This window comes from Diabrotica virgifera, chromosome 9 (assembly GCF_917563875.1).
Source record: "Diabrotica virgifera virgifera chromosome 9, PGI_DIABVI_V3a".
Classification (NCBI taxonomy): domain Eukaryota; kingdom Metazoa; phylum Arthropoda; class Insecta; order Coleoptera; family Chrysomelidae; genus Diabrotica; species Diabrotica virgifera.
Genome location: NC_065451.1, coordinates 104649440 through 104670007, shown reverse-complemented (window position 1 = coordinate 104670007; position 20568 = coordinate 104649440). Strand labels below are relative to the sequence as shown.

General features: G+C 34.0%; 1 protein-coding gene across 1 annotated transcript; it reads right to left on the bottom strand.

Moving 5' to 3' along the window:
• Positions 1-7279: 7279 nt before the first annotated feature.
• Positions 7280-8296, bottom strand: LOC126891200 (uncharacterized). Its single transcript, XM_050660382.1, has one exon. It carries the CDS (start codon positions 8294-8296, stop codon positions 7280-7282), a length of 1017 nt encoding a protein of 338 aa, XP_050516339.1.
• Between the last annotated feature and the right edge of the window lie 12272 nt (positions 8297-20568).

The window sequence follows — 20568 nt, the reverse complement described above, 5'->3', positions numbered from 1 at the left end:
TGTCCTTTGCTATTTTAGTTATTTCCTTTTGTATTTCTTTTTCTTTGGATGCCCAATCGTTGTTTATATAGATACGATCTTTATGCTGTTTTAGTTTACGTTTCTTGTTTAGGATTTCCATTTTATCCGTGAGGGCTTCTGTTTCTATTGCGCATACTGTTTCTCCTATTTTTTTTTGCACTTCTTAGTTTTATTTGTATTTGCAACTCTTGGGCTATGAAATTTTCCATTTCTTCTTTTAATTTCTTATAATCATTTGTTTCTACTTTCAACCCAGTTACGATCAAGCTTTTCTTTTTGCTAAATTTGTCCAGTTGCTCCATTCTTTCATGTAGCTGTTTTACTTCTTTTTTTAGTTTTTGATTCTCTGCTTTACATCCATTAACTCTTTATTGGTTTGTTGTTATTCTTTCCTGATTTGTTTTATTTCCTAAAGCATTTCATCGTTTTTATTCATTAGCTCTTTCATTATTGTAATCATAACATTTTCCATGTCTTCCTTGTTTTCGTTGCCTGCTGTGCTTGGTGACCATTTTTTAATTTTACTTCTATTAAAACAATCATCCAAGTTTTCTCTTTTGCGTTTCGTTTCATCATCGGTTTCACTTCCTGTGCAATTTTTTCCATTTTCTAGGAGTGCAGCTAAATACCTGGAATCCCGATATTAGATTATCAACAATACTTAAAAAATGAAAGTTACCAATTCACCGGTAGTTAATGGGTTATCTAAAAATTAGCTGCGCACCAGAGTTGCCAGTTGGCCTGTAATTAGGATGGGGGATTAAAATAGATACGAATTCACCGGGACCCGGAAATATGCACACCCTGATATTCTAGTTACGTAAGCTCGTCCGATTGGCGCATGACGTCAGCAACAGAGTAAAGCATAGTCCCGTCTATGCGTTCGTAATACGAACGCGAATGAAATTTGAGAATAGTACAAATGAATGAATTATGACTAAAAGAAACTAAGTGATTTTTATAGTTTAGAGGAAAATTATTAAACTATTTACTTTTATTTAAATTGATTTTTAGTTATTAGTTCCCAGTTTCTTGATTATATTGGTATCCGGAAAATAAAAATATTCATATAATCGATATCTAATAAAATTATTATATTTCGTTAGTTGGCAAAAATTGATTAGTGGCCTACACATTAGTAAATATAATTTTTACCAAGGGGAAGAAAAGCCCCAAAATAAAACCATAAATTTAATGGATTGATAAAAAAACAAAATTTTTTACTTTTTAAATAATGTATTTCATCAGATTTAAGTAAGAGGCTTGGAAAAGACAAAAATAAGTTTTGCAGTTTTCATGCCATGCACTTTATTTAAATTTTGTGCATGTGAAATAGACGTACATACAGCAACTATGTAGCAGTTTTCATAATTTTCTTTTACGCAATGTCAGGTTGTTAAGAGACTTGTTTAATTCTTTAATTCGGAAGTACATCCGAGACCTAAAAAATAACTTGTTCGCTTTGTTAGAACAGTCTACAGTTACACTTTTGGACATAAGGTTTTCTAAATAATTTTTAGTTACCAAAATGGAATCACCATTCATGTGGAAGGAAAAATTGTCTCCAGTTACTTAATATATGACAAGAGAGTGTCTGATGGTTTACATAAACCACACTTACTCAAATGATCAACCCACGTGCACGTTGAAACATCTTCGGATTGAATACTGGAGTCCTTCAATTTATGGCAGATATAACCAGCCAAATTCTCCAAACCATCATACTCGAGGTCACTGTTTTTTCATTCTGACTCTCATTGAGAACTTGAAAATCCACAACTGTTTCGTTGTTAGAATCTAGCCTTTGGATCAATTGTCCAGAAATTGGTAAATCTGGGATGTCGTCTGTTTAAACGTTCGAAAATTCGTTCCGTTGTCTTTCCTACCCGTATATAACTTTTGTAAAATATTGTTGTATTTTCATTTAAATTTGAATTAACTTATTTACACGAGGAAGGCAAATAGTCCCAACTCTAGTTATTTTGCCTTTTATCGCGATAGAAAAGAGGTTTGCTTTAATGAGTGCAAAAACTGGAGCCTAGTAGTGTTCGTCAAAAGTAAGAGAAGCTAGTGCCTCTACAATCAATGGCTCGCAAGTTGCTCTACAATCAACAGCTCGTAAGTTGCTCGACAACCAACGGCTCGCTAGTTTGCCGGTGTAACAGCCTAGTTTGTAAGGCTTTTTTTGTGTATGGACTTGGTGCAGTGTTAAATGCAGCTGAGGGCCCTCTTGAAGACCAAATGCAGGGATTGAATTGGTAAGTGGACCTCTTTGCGCCTCATTTAATTCATCATTTTATTCCTTTTTTGCTCATGTTTAAGTTTTTTTATTGAACCGGTGTCAAAACTCCTTTAGAAAACAAAGAATCAGCCCCTATTTGAGATCGTAACATCAAAGATCGCACATTTTGGTCTTCAAGAGGTGAAAATGACCAAAATGTGCGATCTTTGATGTTACGATCTCAAATAGGGGCTGATTCTTTGTTTTCTAAAGGAGTTTTGACACCGGTTCAATAAAAAAACTTAAACATGAGCAAAAAAAGAATAAAATGATGAATTAAATGAGGCGCAAAGAGGTCCACTTACCAATTCAATCCCTGCATTTGGTCTTCAAGAGGGCCCTCAGCTGCATTTAACACTGCACCAAGTCCATACACAAAAAAAAGCCTTACAAACTAGGCTGTTACACCGGCAAACTAGCGAGCCGTTGGTTGTCGAGCAACTTACGAGCTGTTGATTGTAGAGCAACTTGCGAGCCATTGATTGTAGAGGCACTAGCTTCTCTTACTTTTGACGAACACTACTAGGCTCCAGTTTTTGCACTCATTAAAGCAAACCTCTTTTCTATCGCGATAAAAGGCAAAATAACTAGAGTTGGGACTATTTGCCTTCCTCGTGTAAATAAGTTAATTCAAATTTAAATGAAAATACAACATTCTCCCCCACCAAAATGCAGCTTTGAATGGTGCATTTTAAAACTATTACAAGCTAATAAACAAAAAAAAAATAACTTAAATCATGGCACTTTGGAATAAATCCCAAAAAAAATTAAACAATATCATACTAATAACAAGATCAATAAAAAAACTAAGGAATTATTTAGATAGGCAGAGGACACAGCTTGACCAGGGGGCGTCGAAGAATTCCCTTTGTGGTCTTAACATCCGCAACTCTTATAATTCCATCCTGTCCCGGAAATACTTGGGATATTCGTCCCAAACGCCATTGCGACGGAGGGATATTATCATCCTTTATAAGGACCATCGTTCCTAGTTCGATAGGTTTTAAATTATCGGATGAAGTCCATTTACTACGCTGATGCAAAGTATGCAAATATTCTTTGCTCCAGCGTTCCCAAAAAGTTTTATGCATTTGATTTATTAACTTCCATCTCATCAAATGAGATGCAGGAATATACGCTCCATCAAGAGGTTCAAACACAGCCGAAAGAGGTTCTAGATTTAAAAAATGACCCGGCGTTAGAACTGACAAATCATTAGGATCAGAACTTATAGGGGTCAAGGGCCTAGAATTCAGATACGATTCAATCTGAATTACGACCGTGTTTAGTTCCTCATATGACAAGATCTGATCGCCTATAACGCGAGCTAGGTGCGTCTTAACTGACTTTATTCCCGCCTCCCATAAACCGCCAAAGTGGGCAGCAGATGCAGCATTAAAATGGAAGGAAATATTTTCATTTGAAGCAGCATTTTTCATGAGGTTAAGGTATTTAGCAGCGCCAACAAAATTACTGCCACGATCAGAATATAAATTATCAACCCTACCACGACGAGCTATGAAACGCTGCAAAGCAGAGAGAAAAGTCTCACTCGATAAATCACTAGCTAACTCTAAATGAAGAGCTTTGGTGACCATGCAAACAAAGAGGCAAAGATACACCTTACAAGATTTAGCTCCTCGATAGCGATTCATCACAACATAAAACGGTCCACCAAAATCCATACCTGAATTCAGGAAGGGTTTAACCTGGGAAATTCTAACTAGGGGTAAGTTACCCATTGGAGGTTGGTAATTTCTAGGATTGGGCCTCCAACACTGTATACATTTTGACAAAACCGAGCGTATAGCACGCTTAGGAGACAAAATCCAAAATGACTGAGCAAGCAAAAAACTAACTGTACGCAGCCCAGCATGACAGCATCGTTTATGGTAATAATCAATCAGCAAATAAGTTAATGGACTTTCGCGAGGTAGGATGCAAGGAAATTTCTTATCAATCGAAACAGACAAATATCTAAGACGACTGCCAACCCGTAATACTCCTTGATCATCGATAAAGCAGGACAACTTTCGCAAAGGTTTGGAAAAAACATTTCCCTCGAACTCCCTTTCAAAATATCGATGTTGAGTATATTTAACTAGCATAATCAACGACTTATAAAGTTCCTTTGAACTTAAGGGACATTCTCTCTTATCATTGGGGAATTTTGAATTCCAAGCAAACCTCAAGATCCAAGCTATAAGTCGTCGTATAAACGAGAAATCGGAAATGTCATTCAATAGATTCTCAAGAAAATTATCATCATTAACACAAGCCAAAGTTACCGTACGCTCCTCATCAAGCATTTCAGCACACTCAGAAAAGCAACAGGAAGCGTCTGGAATGGGATCGGTGTTATACAAAAACTCAGGACCTGCAAACCAATGAGATTGCTCCAACATTAGAGCAGGTAAAACACCTCTGGAAGCCAAATCAGCGGGATTCTGAGCAGAAGGAACATAAAACCAACTATTAGGAGAAAGGCGTTCCTGTATATATGAAACCCGGTTAGAAACAAAAGTTTTCCAACGATGAGGAGAGGATTTTATCCAACTTAGAGCTACCTGAGAATCGGACCAAGCTACAAATTTTGCGATTTTAAGTTTAGGATCGAATACTCTGACTACAAACTGCATGAGTTTAGATAGTAGAACTGCAGTGGACAGCTCCAAACGTGGAATGCTTACAGTTCTTATGGGAGCCACTTTTGACTTCGCGCAAACAAAAAAGACACAAACCTGACCATCTGGTAGAACAAAACGCAAATAAATAACAGCGGCATAACCCTTTTCACTACTGTCACAAAACCCATGTACCTCACAACAAATATACCTGGACACGAACATGCACGTAGGTATTTCAAGCTGTGCAAGGGATAACAGTTGTTCCTTATACTGGTTCCAAACTTTACAAATTGAGTCTGGAGGAGAGTCATCCCAGTCGATTCCGGACAACCATAAACGTTGGATAAGGTGCTTCGTGAACAAAGTCATGGGAGCTAGAAACCTTACAGGATCAAACACTCGGGCCAATTCAGACAACATACTTCTCTTAGTACAAGATTTGTCCAGAGCTGTCACTTCAAAAGAAAAACAATCCAACTGTGCATTCCATACAAGTCCAAGGATTTTTAGAGGTGACGAACAACTATTATCATCAAAGGAAATAGGTTTCTTACCAATATGCGACTCCGGTAGACCTTCTAATAATCGCATATCATTGCTCGACCACTTACGCAATTCAAACTGACCTCGAGATAACAAGGATATCAACTCATTCCGAAGATCTAGCGCAATTTCTAAGGTATCACCACCACACACTATATCGTCAACATAAGTACTCGTACGCAAAACTTCAGCGGCAAGGGGAAACTCTCTACCTTCATCTTCACTCAGCTGCAACAAAGTCCTTAAAGCAAGAAAAGGAGCAGACGATACACCATAAGTTACTGTTAATAGCCGAAATTCCTGTAACTCTTCATCAGGAGAGAATCTAAAAACAATCCTCTGATAATCACAATGACTTTTATCAACTCGTATCTGCCTATACATCTGCTTAATATCCGTGGATAAGACATATTTATGAAGTCGAAAACCCAATAAAATAGTTAAAATATCTTGTAGTTTCTTTCCAGTAAACAAGCACTGATTAAGAGAATTCTGATTTCCAATTCGAGCAGAAGCGTTAAATACAACTCGCAACTTGGTAGTCAAACTATCAGGTTTTAATGCAGCATGGTGAGGAATATAGTAACAAGATAATGGACGAGAAGTTTCTGACACAAGCTCCATATGATGCAAATCCAAATAATCTTTCATAAAGGTACAATATTCCTGATAAACACTAGGATTTTTCAAAAGCCTTTTTTCTAAGGAAAGAAAACGATTTACAGCTAACTCAAACATTCCTAGAAAAACAGGAGATAATTCCCTGAAAGGTAGAGCAACGGTATAACGACCAGAGCCGTCTCGACAAACATTCTCAACAAAATTTTTCTCACAAAGAATATCTTCAGGAGCTGAACATTCTACTTCAGGAACAGTTTCTAAACTCCAAAACTGCTTTACAGACTCCTCCAACGAAACCATTTGATCCACGTGACAAAACAACGAGGTGGCAGATGTCATAGCAACCGAACTACAGGGACCCATAAGGACATAGCCAAAAACGGTATTAAGAGCAGCAGGCATACCTCTAGGAGTTTGAACTTTACCTTCTAATAATAACTGAGAAACGATATCAGCTCCAAGCAATAAGTCCACCTTACCAGATAGATGAAACCGAGGATCTGCCAACTTTAAATTAGCAATATAAGACCAATGCCCAACATCCAAACTGACAACGGGTAGGTCCTCACAAATTTTTGGCAACACAAACGCCTCACAATTAAAAATAGGATCCACTCTATCCACAGGTTTTATCTGAAGATCAACTCGACCAACCACTGTACTTTTTATAGCACTAATACCTTGTACCGATAAGGTAGCAGAAGAATGTCTAATACCTAACTGACGAATACAAGACTGAGATACAAAAGAGGTCATGCTGCCCCCATCAATTAAAGCTCGAACAGGTTGATACAATCCACAACCATCCATAATTTCTACCACAGCAGTAGCTAACAAAACGCTCGAGTTTTTTGAGGTAACACTACCTAATGATGCAGCATGTGAGCTCAATGTTCCAGTATTAACCTGAGCATCAGAAGAAGCAGTAGTCGGAGCGGCAGCAACAGAAGTAGCGCCGTGAGTGGCACTTTCAGACTTTTTAAAATGTAAAAGACTATGGTGGGATGAATTACAATGACCACAACGAGAGGTGACACTACAACTACGAGAATCGTGTTTTTCTAAACATTTAAAACAAAGACGCATTCTTTTACAAGCGTTGTACCGTTCATAAGGAGATTTATTTAAAAATAAAGAACAATCTTTTAAATGGTGATCGGCAGAACATAACAAACAAGTCGTCGCATTAGGCTTCGAAAAAAAAACTATAGCGATTATTGACTTTAGAACCATTTTTATTTGCATTGTGTTTAGAAGGCGATTTATTTTTTCTATTAGAATCCTTGGGAGAACAAGGCGACAACAAAGATGAGTCAAACGAAATGCATTGACTTTCTAGGAAATCAGATAATTGAATAAAAGTAGGCATTTCACTAGACCCATGTAATAATTCAAAACGTTGGTGAGTCTCCACGTCAAGCTTGGTGAGAATTTTGTAAGCTAACACAAAATCCGAAATTTTATAACCCAAATTTTCTAAGGCTGATAAATTTTCCGAAAAGGTATCAATTAAATTACTATAACTATCAGAATTCTTAAACATAGTTGCGGGAGCTTCTTCAATTTTGCACCAATGTGCCATTGCACGCAAACGTTTATTTAAATACCTATTTTTTAATTTATCATAAATCCTAACATAATTTTCTCTAGCTAAAGGCAAGGATTTAGCTAACCTTAAAGGAGGCCCTTCTAAACTTTGAATCAAATACGTTAATTTTTCCGTATCATCAACGTTAGGTCTACGGTGCACAAGCGCATCGAACAAGTCAAAAAAAGTAATTGCTGACGTAAACTCACCGGAAAATTTAACTAATTCTAACTGCGGCAAGCGAACATTACTAGGAGGTTGTACTGCATTCGAAGCGGCGATATTTTGCTCATTTTTTTGACTATTATCATCATTTTCAAAGAGATCCGCGAAATTAGCCTTGATCTGATAATAATCATTTAAAAATTGGGAACGAATAATGTCCTCAGAATCTAATTGAGCATCCGTAGGTTCAGAGTTCAAAAGATTTGTAACGATGTTTTGATGATTTTTATTAAAACTCTCCAAAACATCGTCTAACTCTGAGTACCGAACACGAAAAAGCGACTGCTTATGAACCTCTGTAAGAGAAGAATGGGATAAACGCAATAACGTTTCTAAATCGTTCATTGCCATTCTCCTTTGAAAGGTATATTTTTTCAATTTGTCAGCCATTGTGGAGAAAAAGAATAAAAATTTATTTAACGTAATCAACGGTAAAATTAAAAATACAAATAATCAACGATCCCCTGGTCAAGCTGCCACTGGCATAAAGAGAACGCAATTTTAACTATAAATAAATTCAAATAGCTAATATTTTACAAGTCTAATGACCTAAACAATTAAATTTAATAATTTATCAAAAAACAAGAATTTTTATCAAGCGGCCGCAAACTGATTTTAAAATTCGAAACTTACAAAATTCTACGTACCTATTGAATACCTGTAAATTCATTCAAGGTCAACCAATTGACATTACCTGCTACACAAGAAAAGAAGCAAAAACTGTACGCAATGTTTTTTTGGGCGTTATTTCAAAATGCAAATTTTATTATATTATTCAAAATTAATTGTTAACAAGCAATATTGTATACAAGCGAGGAAAAACAAGCCACCCCAACAATAATTGAACAATTAATTATAAAAGCAATAAAGTTTAAATTCTTTAAAAAACCGACTATCAAAACACCTCAAAAAAACAATATCCACGTTCGAAGTGACCAAAATGTGCGATCTTTGATGTTAGGATCTCAAATAGGGGCTGATTCTTTGTTTTCTAAAGGAGCTCTGACACCGGTTCCATAAAAAACTCAACCAACGGCTCGCTCGTTTGCCGGTGTAAAAGCCTAGCTGGTAAGGCTTTTTTCGTGTATGGACTTGGTGCAGTGTTAAATGCAGCTGAGGGCCCTCTTGAAGACCAAATGCAGGGATTGAATTGGTAAGTGGACCTCTTTGCGCCTCATTTAATTATTCTATTCCTTTTTTGCTCATGTTTGAGTTTTTTATGGAACCGGTGTCAGAGCTCCTTTAGAAAACAAAGAATCAGCCCCTATTTGAGATCCTAACATCAAAGATCGCACAAATATAACAAACCTTTTTGTAAACACTTTAAAAAAATTTTAATGGGTTTTCCCCGAAAAGAGCTTCATTTTTTGGTACTATGTATCACGTTAAAATATTTGATTTGGAATTTGAAGGATAAGATCGTCTTTTTTATGAGCTACAAATTTACTTTTACTGGTTCTATAGACTAAGAATATACCATTTTTTCGTTTTTTTTTATATGCTACATTTTTTCTAAGAATATTTTTTCGATAAAATACTTACTTTTTAAGTATTTGCGAAAAACCGCCGAAAAACGTGTTTTTTTTTTATTGAAAAGTAAACATTTTTAGTCGCAAGTGACTCTAGTACCTACTACTGAATTAACCTAGTACCTAAGTTAAAAAAACTCTATAGAACAAAAGTTGCTTAAAGTTAGTCAGATCTGTTTCCGGACTTATTTTAAACGTATATTTTTTCACCCTCCAAGTAAAAGCAATCAACGGCACAAATTCAACTTTGAAGTGGGGGATGGGTAGAATCTAAATCCAAATTTTCAGGCAATTAGGAGTTGACCCTGAAAATTATGTGTGTTTCTTTTTATCTTTTAAATCATTTTACTTAAAATCATTTTTTAACTACCAAATAATAATTACATATTGAGTTATTTTATTTTTTAAACTTTAATAATAATTATAAAAATTTTTACTTTCTTGTAATGTATTTTTAAAACAAGCAATCATTTAAATAATTATTTTGTAATAATTTGTATTATTTAAGAATATAATAATTACATTTTGGTTTCGTAGTAAGTGTTTTTTAAGAATATTAATGTATAGTTTATTACTTTTATTATTCGTGAAGTGAATGCTTCTTTCACTACCTCTTCATCTTCAAACGGTTTTTTATGTTGTGCCAGTATATAAGAAATTTTGAATGACGCAATCGTTGCAGCTACTGATTGTTTAACAGGTCTAGTGAACATTGATTGTTCCGCCTTCAAACTACTTTTCAAGTCTTCCACTTTCCGTTTTCTAAACAAACTGTTTTGCGGAAAATCATTTTCATAGTTTTTGTGCAAAGTTTTATAATGCTGTTCTAAGTTTCCGCGTTTGGGAAGAGCAACGGAAGATCGACAAACAAGACAAACACACATCTTTCACCATGGTAAACAGGAATTCTTCTTCCCAGGCATTATTAAAATGATATGTTTTACTCTTTTTCGCCGCACTCATATCGAGTTTCAAATATTAACGTATAATAAAATCTTTGACTGGTTTTTAAAATACTTTGGTAATGAATGACTAATGATTGACTAACAGCCACACAATGCCGATACAGCACACTACCAGTTTAAGTTATCTGTGAATGCTGATATGCCGAATCGGCATTATTGCAACTTTTGGGTGAGGAGATCGCATATTTTATTTCGCTCATACACGTATAGTGAGTCAGCGCATTTCCCGTCTTTGCCATTTGTATTAAATACAAATGTAATTAAATTTTATTTTTTCCGTGAATCGCGATCGACTTCAAAAACTTTGGCGATCGACCGGTCGATCGCGATCGACTCTTTGAGCACCGCTGCTCTACGTTTTACTACGTTTTTACTGAAATACTAAAATAACTAAATTTAATAGACTAATTTGCTATGCATCAAAAATTATTTTGTCTACACTATGTCATATTATGTATAAGCTTTTAGTTTGTGAAAACTGTCATTATAGATAGCAGAGCGTGAAGGATTTAAAGTGTGCGTGAAGTAACAATGTATTTTAAATGGGATTTACTTTTCGCACGCTTTCAATGGGGTTTTGGCACACTTTCATATAATCAAATATTCTTAACTTAACGCGTTGTCTTACAATGACTTACAACAAAATTTTTGACAGTTTTGTGGTTTGAAAGTAGTTATGAGTTTTAAATGTCAAAGTTCTAAAAATTGTAGAATAGAAATGAATTCCAAAGACGAAGAGTTACAGTTTTTTTATTTGTTTATCGTAGATAAAATATTGTACGAAACTGTGCTTGAAGTACTTTTTGCGAACTTACGCGATGTATTGCACTCGCTCCGTTGTCGCTCGTGCTCTAAACATCGCTTGCGTTCGCAAAAAGCATACTTCACGAACTGTTTCATAAATAACTATTTTAATTATATGTCAAGTGAGAATTGTCAAAATCTTAAGTGAATAAGAGAGCCGTGAATTTAACGATATGTTACAGAGTTGTAACAACCTTATTAGCCTGTGGTAAACTAAATAATACTTACACCTTCAAGGGGCCTTAAGGATGCTAACTCTTCATCTGACGAAAACGTCGCATCACTTGGGTTAATACCTTTCACAACAATTGCACTTAGGTTTGATTCTGTAATTTAATAAATTTTGCAGATGTTATTTGTTGACATACTTTGGTTCTTTGTCATTTCAAGTATCATCCGAGTCATGTCTGAATACATATTTAACGCAATTATTATAAACTGGAAACACAAAATAGAACACACAACAGAAGCAACCGACTTCCATAAAAGTAAGGTTATGCGACCGCGTGCGTGAAACAAGTAGAAGGGTCAATCTCCACATTGGCTTAGCTTATCCTGCGTATTGAAACGACCAAAGTGACACATTGGCCTTTATAAAATTCAGCTACTTGGCACATTGGCCGTTAAAACAGATGTTTATTTTTTAAATTATCAATTTTAGGAGATTGGCCCCTTTACTACTGAAAGTATGAAAAAAGACATGAATATTGGTACTGTTATAAAACTGTCTGTTTACGCGGTTGACTTTACTATTTTATTATTTATGTTTTTTTAGGCACTAAGTTTAATTTTAGTTGACTTCATTTATTTTCAGTAACTTACAACTAAACAAATGAAAAACAATGAATTTATACCTTTTATTTTACAAACTACGATAAACACTTAACATTAATTAATTTATTAGAAAATACTACACTAATTTTATACGTTACAAAATAACCACGGCTTTATTATAATTTATTTACAATTTACTTCGCGACGGCTACAAATTTATGACTAAACCTAATTCCAAAAATGTCTCTTTATATAGTTATAAAATTAATCTACTGATTTCCAGAAAAATCGAAAGGTAAGTATTATTTACAGAGCAATAAAAAAGGTGTATTCGTTGGCCTTCTAGATCGTAAACAAGTTTCCTCTCGCCCTCAGACAGTTGGTCGCCAGAAAGTTCTGCCGTTGACAGGGCCGCCTGGGACCGTGACAGTACCATAAGCTAAAAACCGCAATTTTTGGAGATTGGCCTTTATTCTTTCAAGATACAGATGTATATGCAGTGTTTTTTCTTAGCATAATGTTATACAGGGTGTCCCGGAAAATAGTGCGTTCCTTAAAGGTGTGGGTAGAATGCACCATTTAAAAGAAAACTTTCTTATAATTTTTTTTTAAAGTCATCTGTTGCCCCAAAAAATAAAATATTGTCTTTTACTAAAATTTACATTTGGCAACACGGCAGTTTTATTTATTTTGACACAGTGAAGATAAAGATATACAATAATTGTAAACACAAACAGTCGTGTCATAATCACCTGTAACCCCAGAATAGGCACATCGTATTGTTGTGATATTGTCATGATTTCGATCGCGAGTATCATGATAGGTTAATTACGTTTAGTGCAAGATTTACAGCAAGGCTATTTATCTCGTAGAAAAACAAAATCTTCAGAGAACCCGAATTTCTGTGTAAAGTGTTGTGTGCAGATAAAGTTTATTTTACGAATGGTGTGTTTAACTTTCATGATTGCCAAATGTATGAATTTGTGGGCTGGGATTATTTATAATCATAAATTTTTCATGTAAATTAAAACACTATACAAACCTTATTTATTAGATATTTAATAAACACGAATATTATGCTGTTTTTCTATCACTGTTATCAGTATTTTATCAATACATATTATGCCTATGGTCGATGATTCATGATAGTTGAGTTACAGTAAAATTATTTTAACACAGAAGAAGGAACGCAGCGTTGCCGGCTGTATTTGATTTTCTGTGGACATTAATCAAATGCATTAACTTAAAAAAATTTATCAGACTTTTTTGACATACCTTGAAGGAACGCACTATTTTCCGGGACACCCTGTAGAAAATATAATTACACAACAAAATAAGTTTTTGAATAATTTATTAAATCTACATATATTTAATAAAAAACCACATTTATTAGACCGAATAAACCCTAACAAACAAAATTTAATACAAAAGCAAAAAATTAAATATACAAAGAAATTATCTTATTAATCCTTATCTTCCTCAAGGTTTTGCCAAAATTGTAATCTATTTGAAGGCATTATGGTTGTGACATTTTTAATAAGGACTTCTTTTTTATTTTTTAACACTCCACATGGAGATGTAAATACCTGAGTGCTGAATTTATTTATTAAACGGTATTTATTAAATCTACATATATTTAATAAAAAAACCACATTTATTAGACCGAATAAACCCTAACAAACAAAATTTAATACAAAAGCAAAAAATTAAATAAGTATACAAAGAAATTATCTTATTAATCCTTATCTTCCTCAAGGTTTTGCCAAAATTGTAATCTATTTGAAGGCATTATGGTTGTGAGATTTTTAATAAGGACTTCTTTTTTATTTTTTAACACTCCACATGGAGATGTAAATACCTGAGTGCTGAATTTATTTATTAAACGGTAAAACCTTTTTTTACAATCACACATAAAATACTGAAATAGAACATACAAAAATAGGTAAATTAGAACATATAGAAATATTTGATATTTACAACTGTCAAAAGTAATAAAAATTACGCAAATAAAAGTAGTTAAAAATGGAATAATAAAATATTTAACCTACTTAAAAATAAATATAACCTACTTAAAATCATGTCACAACCATACAGAGTGGCCCAAAAGCCTGAAAATGGCAAATTCTCTCGTAAAGTTGCTGGTCATAATTGTACAAAATTTGAGGTATACCTATTTTGGGATACGGAGATTCCATATTTGATATTTGCAATGTTGCCAGATTTGTTGTTTTTCTTATATTATTAGTAACTTTTGTTTTTCAAATTCATCACCCTGTATATTCAGTCACTATTGGAATCTTCTATTCAATACCATATGTAACATTTCTAATTTTATGTTGTCTGGAAGGCCTTAAATACATAAAACAGAAGTCTGGCAACGCCTAATTGTCTCAATAAATTTTTTAATACTAACTATTTTCAACTACATTAAAACGTAACAATTGACAGATTACAACATTTTTTAACATAATGGTTACTTTATCAAGTGTTCAAAATGTGCCCCATTTGTGAGTTGACAGTAGAATGCGCCTACCACATTTCTCTATGATTGTCTAGAAATTATTCGAGATTCATCGATAATTCGTTGCCTTAGCTCTGCAAGACTTGCTGGTTTAGTTTTCTAAACTGAATTTTTCAAGTATCCCCAATAAAAATAATCTTTAGGATTGAAATCAGGTGAACGTGGAGGCCATTCAATTCTACCTCGTCTACCAATCCATCGTCCGGGAAATATCTCATCTAAATAACGCCGAACATTTACACCAAAATGAGCTGGAGCTCCATCTTGCTGAAACCATATCTGATTAAAATTGGCCCCAAACAAGTTTCTCAGTGTAGGTACAATTTCATTTCTAAGTAACATTTCGTAACTATCTGACGTTAAATTTCCTTCGATAAAAAATGGTCCAATTAACTGAGTACCTACTATACCTGACCATACATTTAATTTTTGTGGTCTTTGAGTATGGTTTTCACGCATCCAGTGTGGATTTACGTCGTTCCAGTACCTTAAATTCTGTCGATTTACACTTCCACACAGTGTAAAGATTGCTTCATCGGAAAAACATATTCTGTTAACGAAATTTTCATCATTTTAAATTTTATCCATCATTACCTCAGTAAACTGTAATCTACGATCGAAGTCATCTTCAGTTAATTCTTGCAATATGCTAATTTTGTATGGTTTAAATTTATTCTTACGTAATACACGTAAGACTGAAGAACGACTTCATCATGTACTTGTGTGACCCCACGAATGGGAGACATTTGTGTAGCCAGCCTAGACACGTTAAATTAAATAAACAAAAAAGTATTTGCCATAACGCCATTTGTGTAAAATATTAAGTAGCGTTAAATAAAAAAATATATTCAAACAGTGTAGTTATGTAGGTCATAGGCGTGATGTTCTTTTGTGCTACTTTTCGGGATGCCCCGGTAAGCTACGGTCTCACAGATTAAAGGGGTGGGTTTTTAAAATAACATTTATAATTAAAAGATATTGGGCGCCATTAATAAATCAAAATAAGAATACTGCAATGTGCTTATCCAAAATTAAAGAAAGTTACTTGTAATGTCGTTCCATCTGATGTAGGTTGGTACTTACCATTGCGGTGGTAAATTTGTCTGTACTCCTCTCCAACAATAAGAATAAGAGATGAAGTGTGCAAAAAATACTAATAAAAGACATAACATAGTAGTCGTTTATTAAAAAAATTAAAGTACAAATTAATTGAAATGATTTAGCAAAATTAAGTCCTTCGTGAGTATGATTGTTCGAAAGAAAGAATAAACAGTTTATTATGAGTACCTGGTGACCTGGACTGCATTGATGATTAGAGCTAACATAGATCTGGTTTAGCTCAACTGGAACTGTTCTTGCCCAACACTTTTCACTTAACACTTTCCAATTGTTTGAACTAGAGTACTATTTCACATTTTATAATATGAGAATAAAATTCCAAAGTTTTTCTTTATTTTAGCAAAAAGGTAACTGCTAATTATTGGTTGTTATTGAAGATTCCACATTGGAACGACGTAAACACTGTTCATTTGAACATAATAAAATTTTGTTTTAAAAAAATGAGTTTTTATCTTATTATAAAGTTGGAGAAACTCGCTCCGCGAACTTGTATTAATTTCTTCTTAAGAACAACACAACGAAGGTATTCCTTCTAATACACTAGACAACTAGACACAAAACATACTATCGTGGTATTCACTATAAACAACGTTTGTTTTCTCACCAAGAAAACATACTGAATAGGAGATCACTCCATCTGATAACTCACTAGACCAAATCGGTCCGTGACTCTACACTCTCGTAGCTAGATCTTGACTCCTCGTTCTCGTCCCAATTTTAGATAAGATTCCTTCTCTGAAACACATAATTTACCTCCCATTCTAGCAATCATCAGATAGTTTATCCAATAAAAGCCAGGGTATGTTCCTAAGAACATCCCACTAAGAGTTGTAAACCAATCAGAAAATACTCATTTTACGTAAGCAGTTTTTTCGGTTCTCGCCAAAAAGCTAGCTCAGCTCTAACGACTAATCTTTAGAATTCAAAGACACTTGAGAATTTTATCGCTACTATGGAATTTATTTATGTAAACATTCGGCTCTAGTGAACAGAATTCAGTCTCAAAAAAACATTAAATACTTTTGATAACTCACCGGAGATAAACAAATGCTCTACTTCTGGGCAAACGGAAAATATATCGTAATGTGGGAAAAGAATCACGCAATACCATACGCCTAATTTATTCGTCACTACAGGATTGGACCTGATATATTTATACGACGCTAAATTGGGACCGTTACAGTTGTGCAACCCTGCGTGAGGATGTATGTGGATCTTCAACAAAACTTTGCATTATCTCTAAAGCTTTGTTGTCATTTATAACTCTTTTCGGTCTACCTGATCGGTATCTATCTTTTACTTCTCCAGATTCCTCAAATCGCTTTACAGTTTTTTGTACCGTCGCCTTATGAATAGGAGAACGGTTTGGGAAAGTATCATTGAACAATTTGGCTACTTCACAATAAGATATTTTTCTGTCACCGTACCCTCTCATCATTAGAATAGTAATTCGTTCATTTTCGTTAAGAGCCATTTTAGAGAAGCAATTTATCTTGCACAACTTTTCAAAACACAACTACTGTCAGTTTTAGTTAATAATGTAAATGGTGAACAAATGTCAAAATCATAGCATTCTACACTTAAATATTTAAATTTATTAAAATCTGCATAGGTATTTTGCACTGTTTTATCTATGAATACATAAAATCATAAGTGTTACATATGGTTGAACTCGTATTGAATAGGATATTCCAATAATGACTGAATATACTGGGTGATGGATTTGAAAAACCAATGTTACTAATATAATAATATAGAAAAACGGCAACTCTGGCAACATTGCAAATATCAAATATGGAATCTCCGTATCCCAAAATAGGTGCACCCCAAATTTTGTACAATTATGTATTTGCACTCTGTATGTTGATTCATAAACAATAAGAGAAAAGAAAAAAACACAAAAAAACAGTCAAATTAGTAGATTGTCCACATGTAATTTCGCTAAAGAAACCCCTGTTACATCTAGATTAACAATTACCCAATCTCATGAGCCGTGGCTGGGAAGTTTTTTATTTAAAACTTTATTTTGAAGAAAATCCATTTCAAACATACTATCGGATTTATTTGTTAACTTGTACCGGGTGGTCCAATAAGCCGATCTCTCGGCTATAAATCAGAAACTATTCATGTTAAAACTTTAGGAGAAAAAATTCCGTAGTAAAAGTGGCCAAGATAAATCGCTGGAAATAAATTTTAAGTTTCTGGGTTAACCGCTAGGGGGCGTAACCTGTGAAGAAAAATTTGAAAACCAGCTTTTTGTGAAATCTGCCCAATTATACAATTGTGAAATAAGTAAACTAGAAAGAGGTCTAAATTCTGCACAAAGTTGTTCAAGTACTTTTTTTATTTTTTCAAATAAAGGGTGGGGGAGAGTGGGGAAGTATTTCTGGATAAATAAAGAAAAATTAAAATTAGTTTTTCTTCAAAATGTTTAATGGAAACATCTATTTATTGTAAATTACACTGGAACTGGATTAAATTCGTAACAAAATGGCGCAAACCGCATGTTGATAGCTTTTGTCGAACTCGAGATATGAATAAAAACGCATAAACATAAGTAAGTATAGTATTGACGCACCCTTTATTATAACTTAAAATTAAATATGTGAAAGAAATATCATACAAATATCTCTATCATTAAAACCTATTGTCCAATTAAATGTTCAAATTGTTTTCCATCGTTGTTTACACAAAGATGTAATCTTTCGCGCGTAGACATAACAGCTGTTTAAATCTCAGCTGTTGATATACTATTTATTGCGTTTATAATGCGCTGTTTCATGTCGTCTCGTCTGGTTGGTCGAGTTTGGTACACTAGTCCTTCAATCTTCCCCACAGATAAAAATCCAGACATGTTAAGTCTGGAGATCTAGCTGGCCATGAAAATATACTTCCCCTTCCAATCCATTTATTTGGATAACTTGCATACAAATAATCTCGAACTCGTCTGCAAAAGTGCGCAGGACACGTCATGTTGTATGTAATATTATATCTTTTTGTTTGTAAGGAAATATGTTCCAATAAAACAGGCAACTGATTTTCCAGAAAATCCGAATATGTTTGGCCATTTAAAGTTCTATCAAAGAAATATGGACCTACGATCTTTCCATCAACTATACCACACCAAACATTAAGACTCCATCTACCTTGAAGCTGCACCTCTTGTATCCAGTGCGGATTTTCGTCAGTCCAATAATGCATATTATGCAGATTAACACCACCCGCACTATTAAACGTAGCCTCGTCTGTCCACAAAATCTTTGACATGATATGCGGTTGTTCTTTTAGTAGACCTAACATCCAATTGCAGTAATCCAGCCTTGCATCAAAATCTCTCTCATATAAAGCTTGGTAGAGAACTACATGATAAGGATGCAGTCTAAAAAACAGAACAATAAGTATTGGTGAAAAAGAAACCACTATATTTACTAAAACTCAAAAAATCTTGAAAAATCCACAATTGTTTCACAAGATAAATCGTGCATAAGTATTTTTAAGAGACGGATAAAAGGGTAAAAGCGCCGTGCTGTCGTTTTTATCGGGATATTAAAATAACAGTTGAACCTAAAGTTTAAAGGGAATTCCAAGTTTCTGACCTAAACGTTCACTTTATAATATGAAAAACCAACCTGGGCCTCGATTTTTGACACTTCGCTTCGTTATCGAACGTATGCGCTACGTATACTAAACAGATACGAAGCGAATACGTTCGATAACGAAGCGAAGGGTCAAAAATCGAGGCCCTGTGATGTTTTAAAATCCTTAGTACAATAGTTTTGGGTATATTTAATTCTATAGAGATTTGCCGACTACTTATATGTGGATTCTGTTGAATTAAAGCAAGAACATTGATTGAATTATCTTCGGTCATACCTCTACTACGTCGTTTAAAACAAGGACGATGCAAACTACCAGTTTCTCTTAATTTTCTTGCCTTTTTTTCAAATACTTGTTTGCCATAATGTCTCCTGTCAGGATATCTTACAGAATATATACGTGAGGCAATAGCGGCATTTTGATGACATTCGAAATAAACTCCAATCATATCATACAATTCTGCATTTGATATACTCATCACGAATTATTAGTACTGATAATTAATTACGAATATTACCAATATTAATATGTATTGAAAAAAGTGCAATCTTCAATTCGAATTATAATATAACACTTCTTAACAATGTTTTGACTGCTGTCAATAAATAAACAATATGAACTCCTCCCCGTCAAATTAATTGTAGCCTACTTAGTTTCGAAAAAACTATGTTTAATCGTATGAAATAACAATGGTCAAAATAGGTATCAACCTTAAGATTCTTCTGCTATAAAACAATTTGAAAGTACCTACTGACTTATTTTTTAATTTAATTTATAATACAGGGTGAGTCAATATCATACTTATGTTTATGCGTTTTTATTCATATCTCGAGTTCGACAAAAGTTATCAACATGCGGTTTGCGCCATTTTGTTACGAATTTAATCCAGTTCCATTATAATTTACAATAAATAGGTGTTTCCATTAAACATTTTGAAGAAAAACAAATTCTAATTTCTTCTATTCGAAAGTACCCTCTACCTATGACAATTAAAACTAAATGCAATTGTTTTATAGTAGATGTAAATTAATTCATCCACACTCATTTCTAATGACACTAATTTCGTTAAAATCGGTTGATCCAAACCAAAGTTATAGGTATTTATCCACAAATACTTTCCCACTCACCCCCACCCTTTATTTGAAAAAAATAAAAAAAAGTACTTGAACAACTTTGTGCAGATTTAGGCCTCTTTCTAGTTTACTTATTTAACACTTGGTATAATTGGGCATATTTCACAAAAAACTGGTTTTCGAATTTTTCTTCACAGGTTACGCCCCCTAGCGGTTAACCCAGAAACTTGAAAGTTATTTCCAGCGATTTCACTTGGCCACTTTTACTAGGAAATTTTTT

Coding starts and splice junctions, on each gene's coding strand:
- LOC126891200 (XM_050660382.1), bottom strand. CDS start 8,296: ATGGCTGACAAATTGAAAAAATATACCTTTCAAAGGAGAATGGCAATG.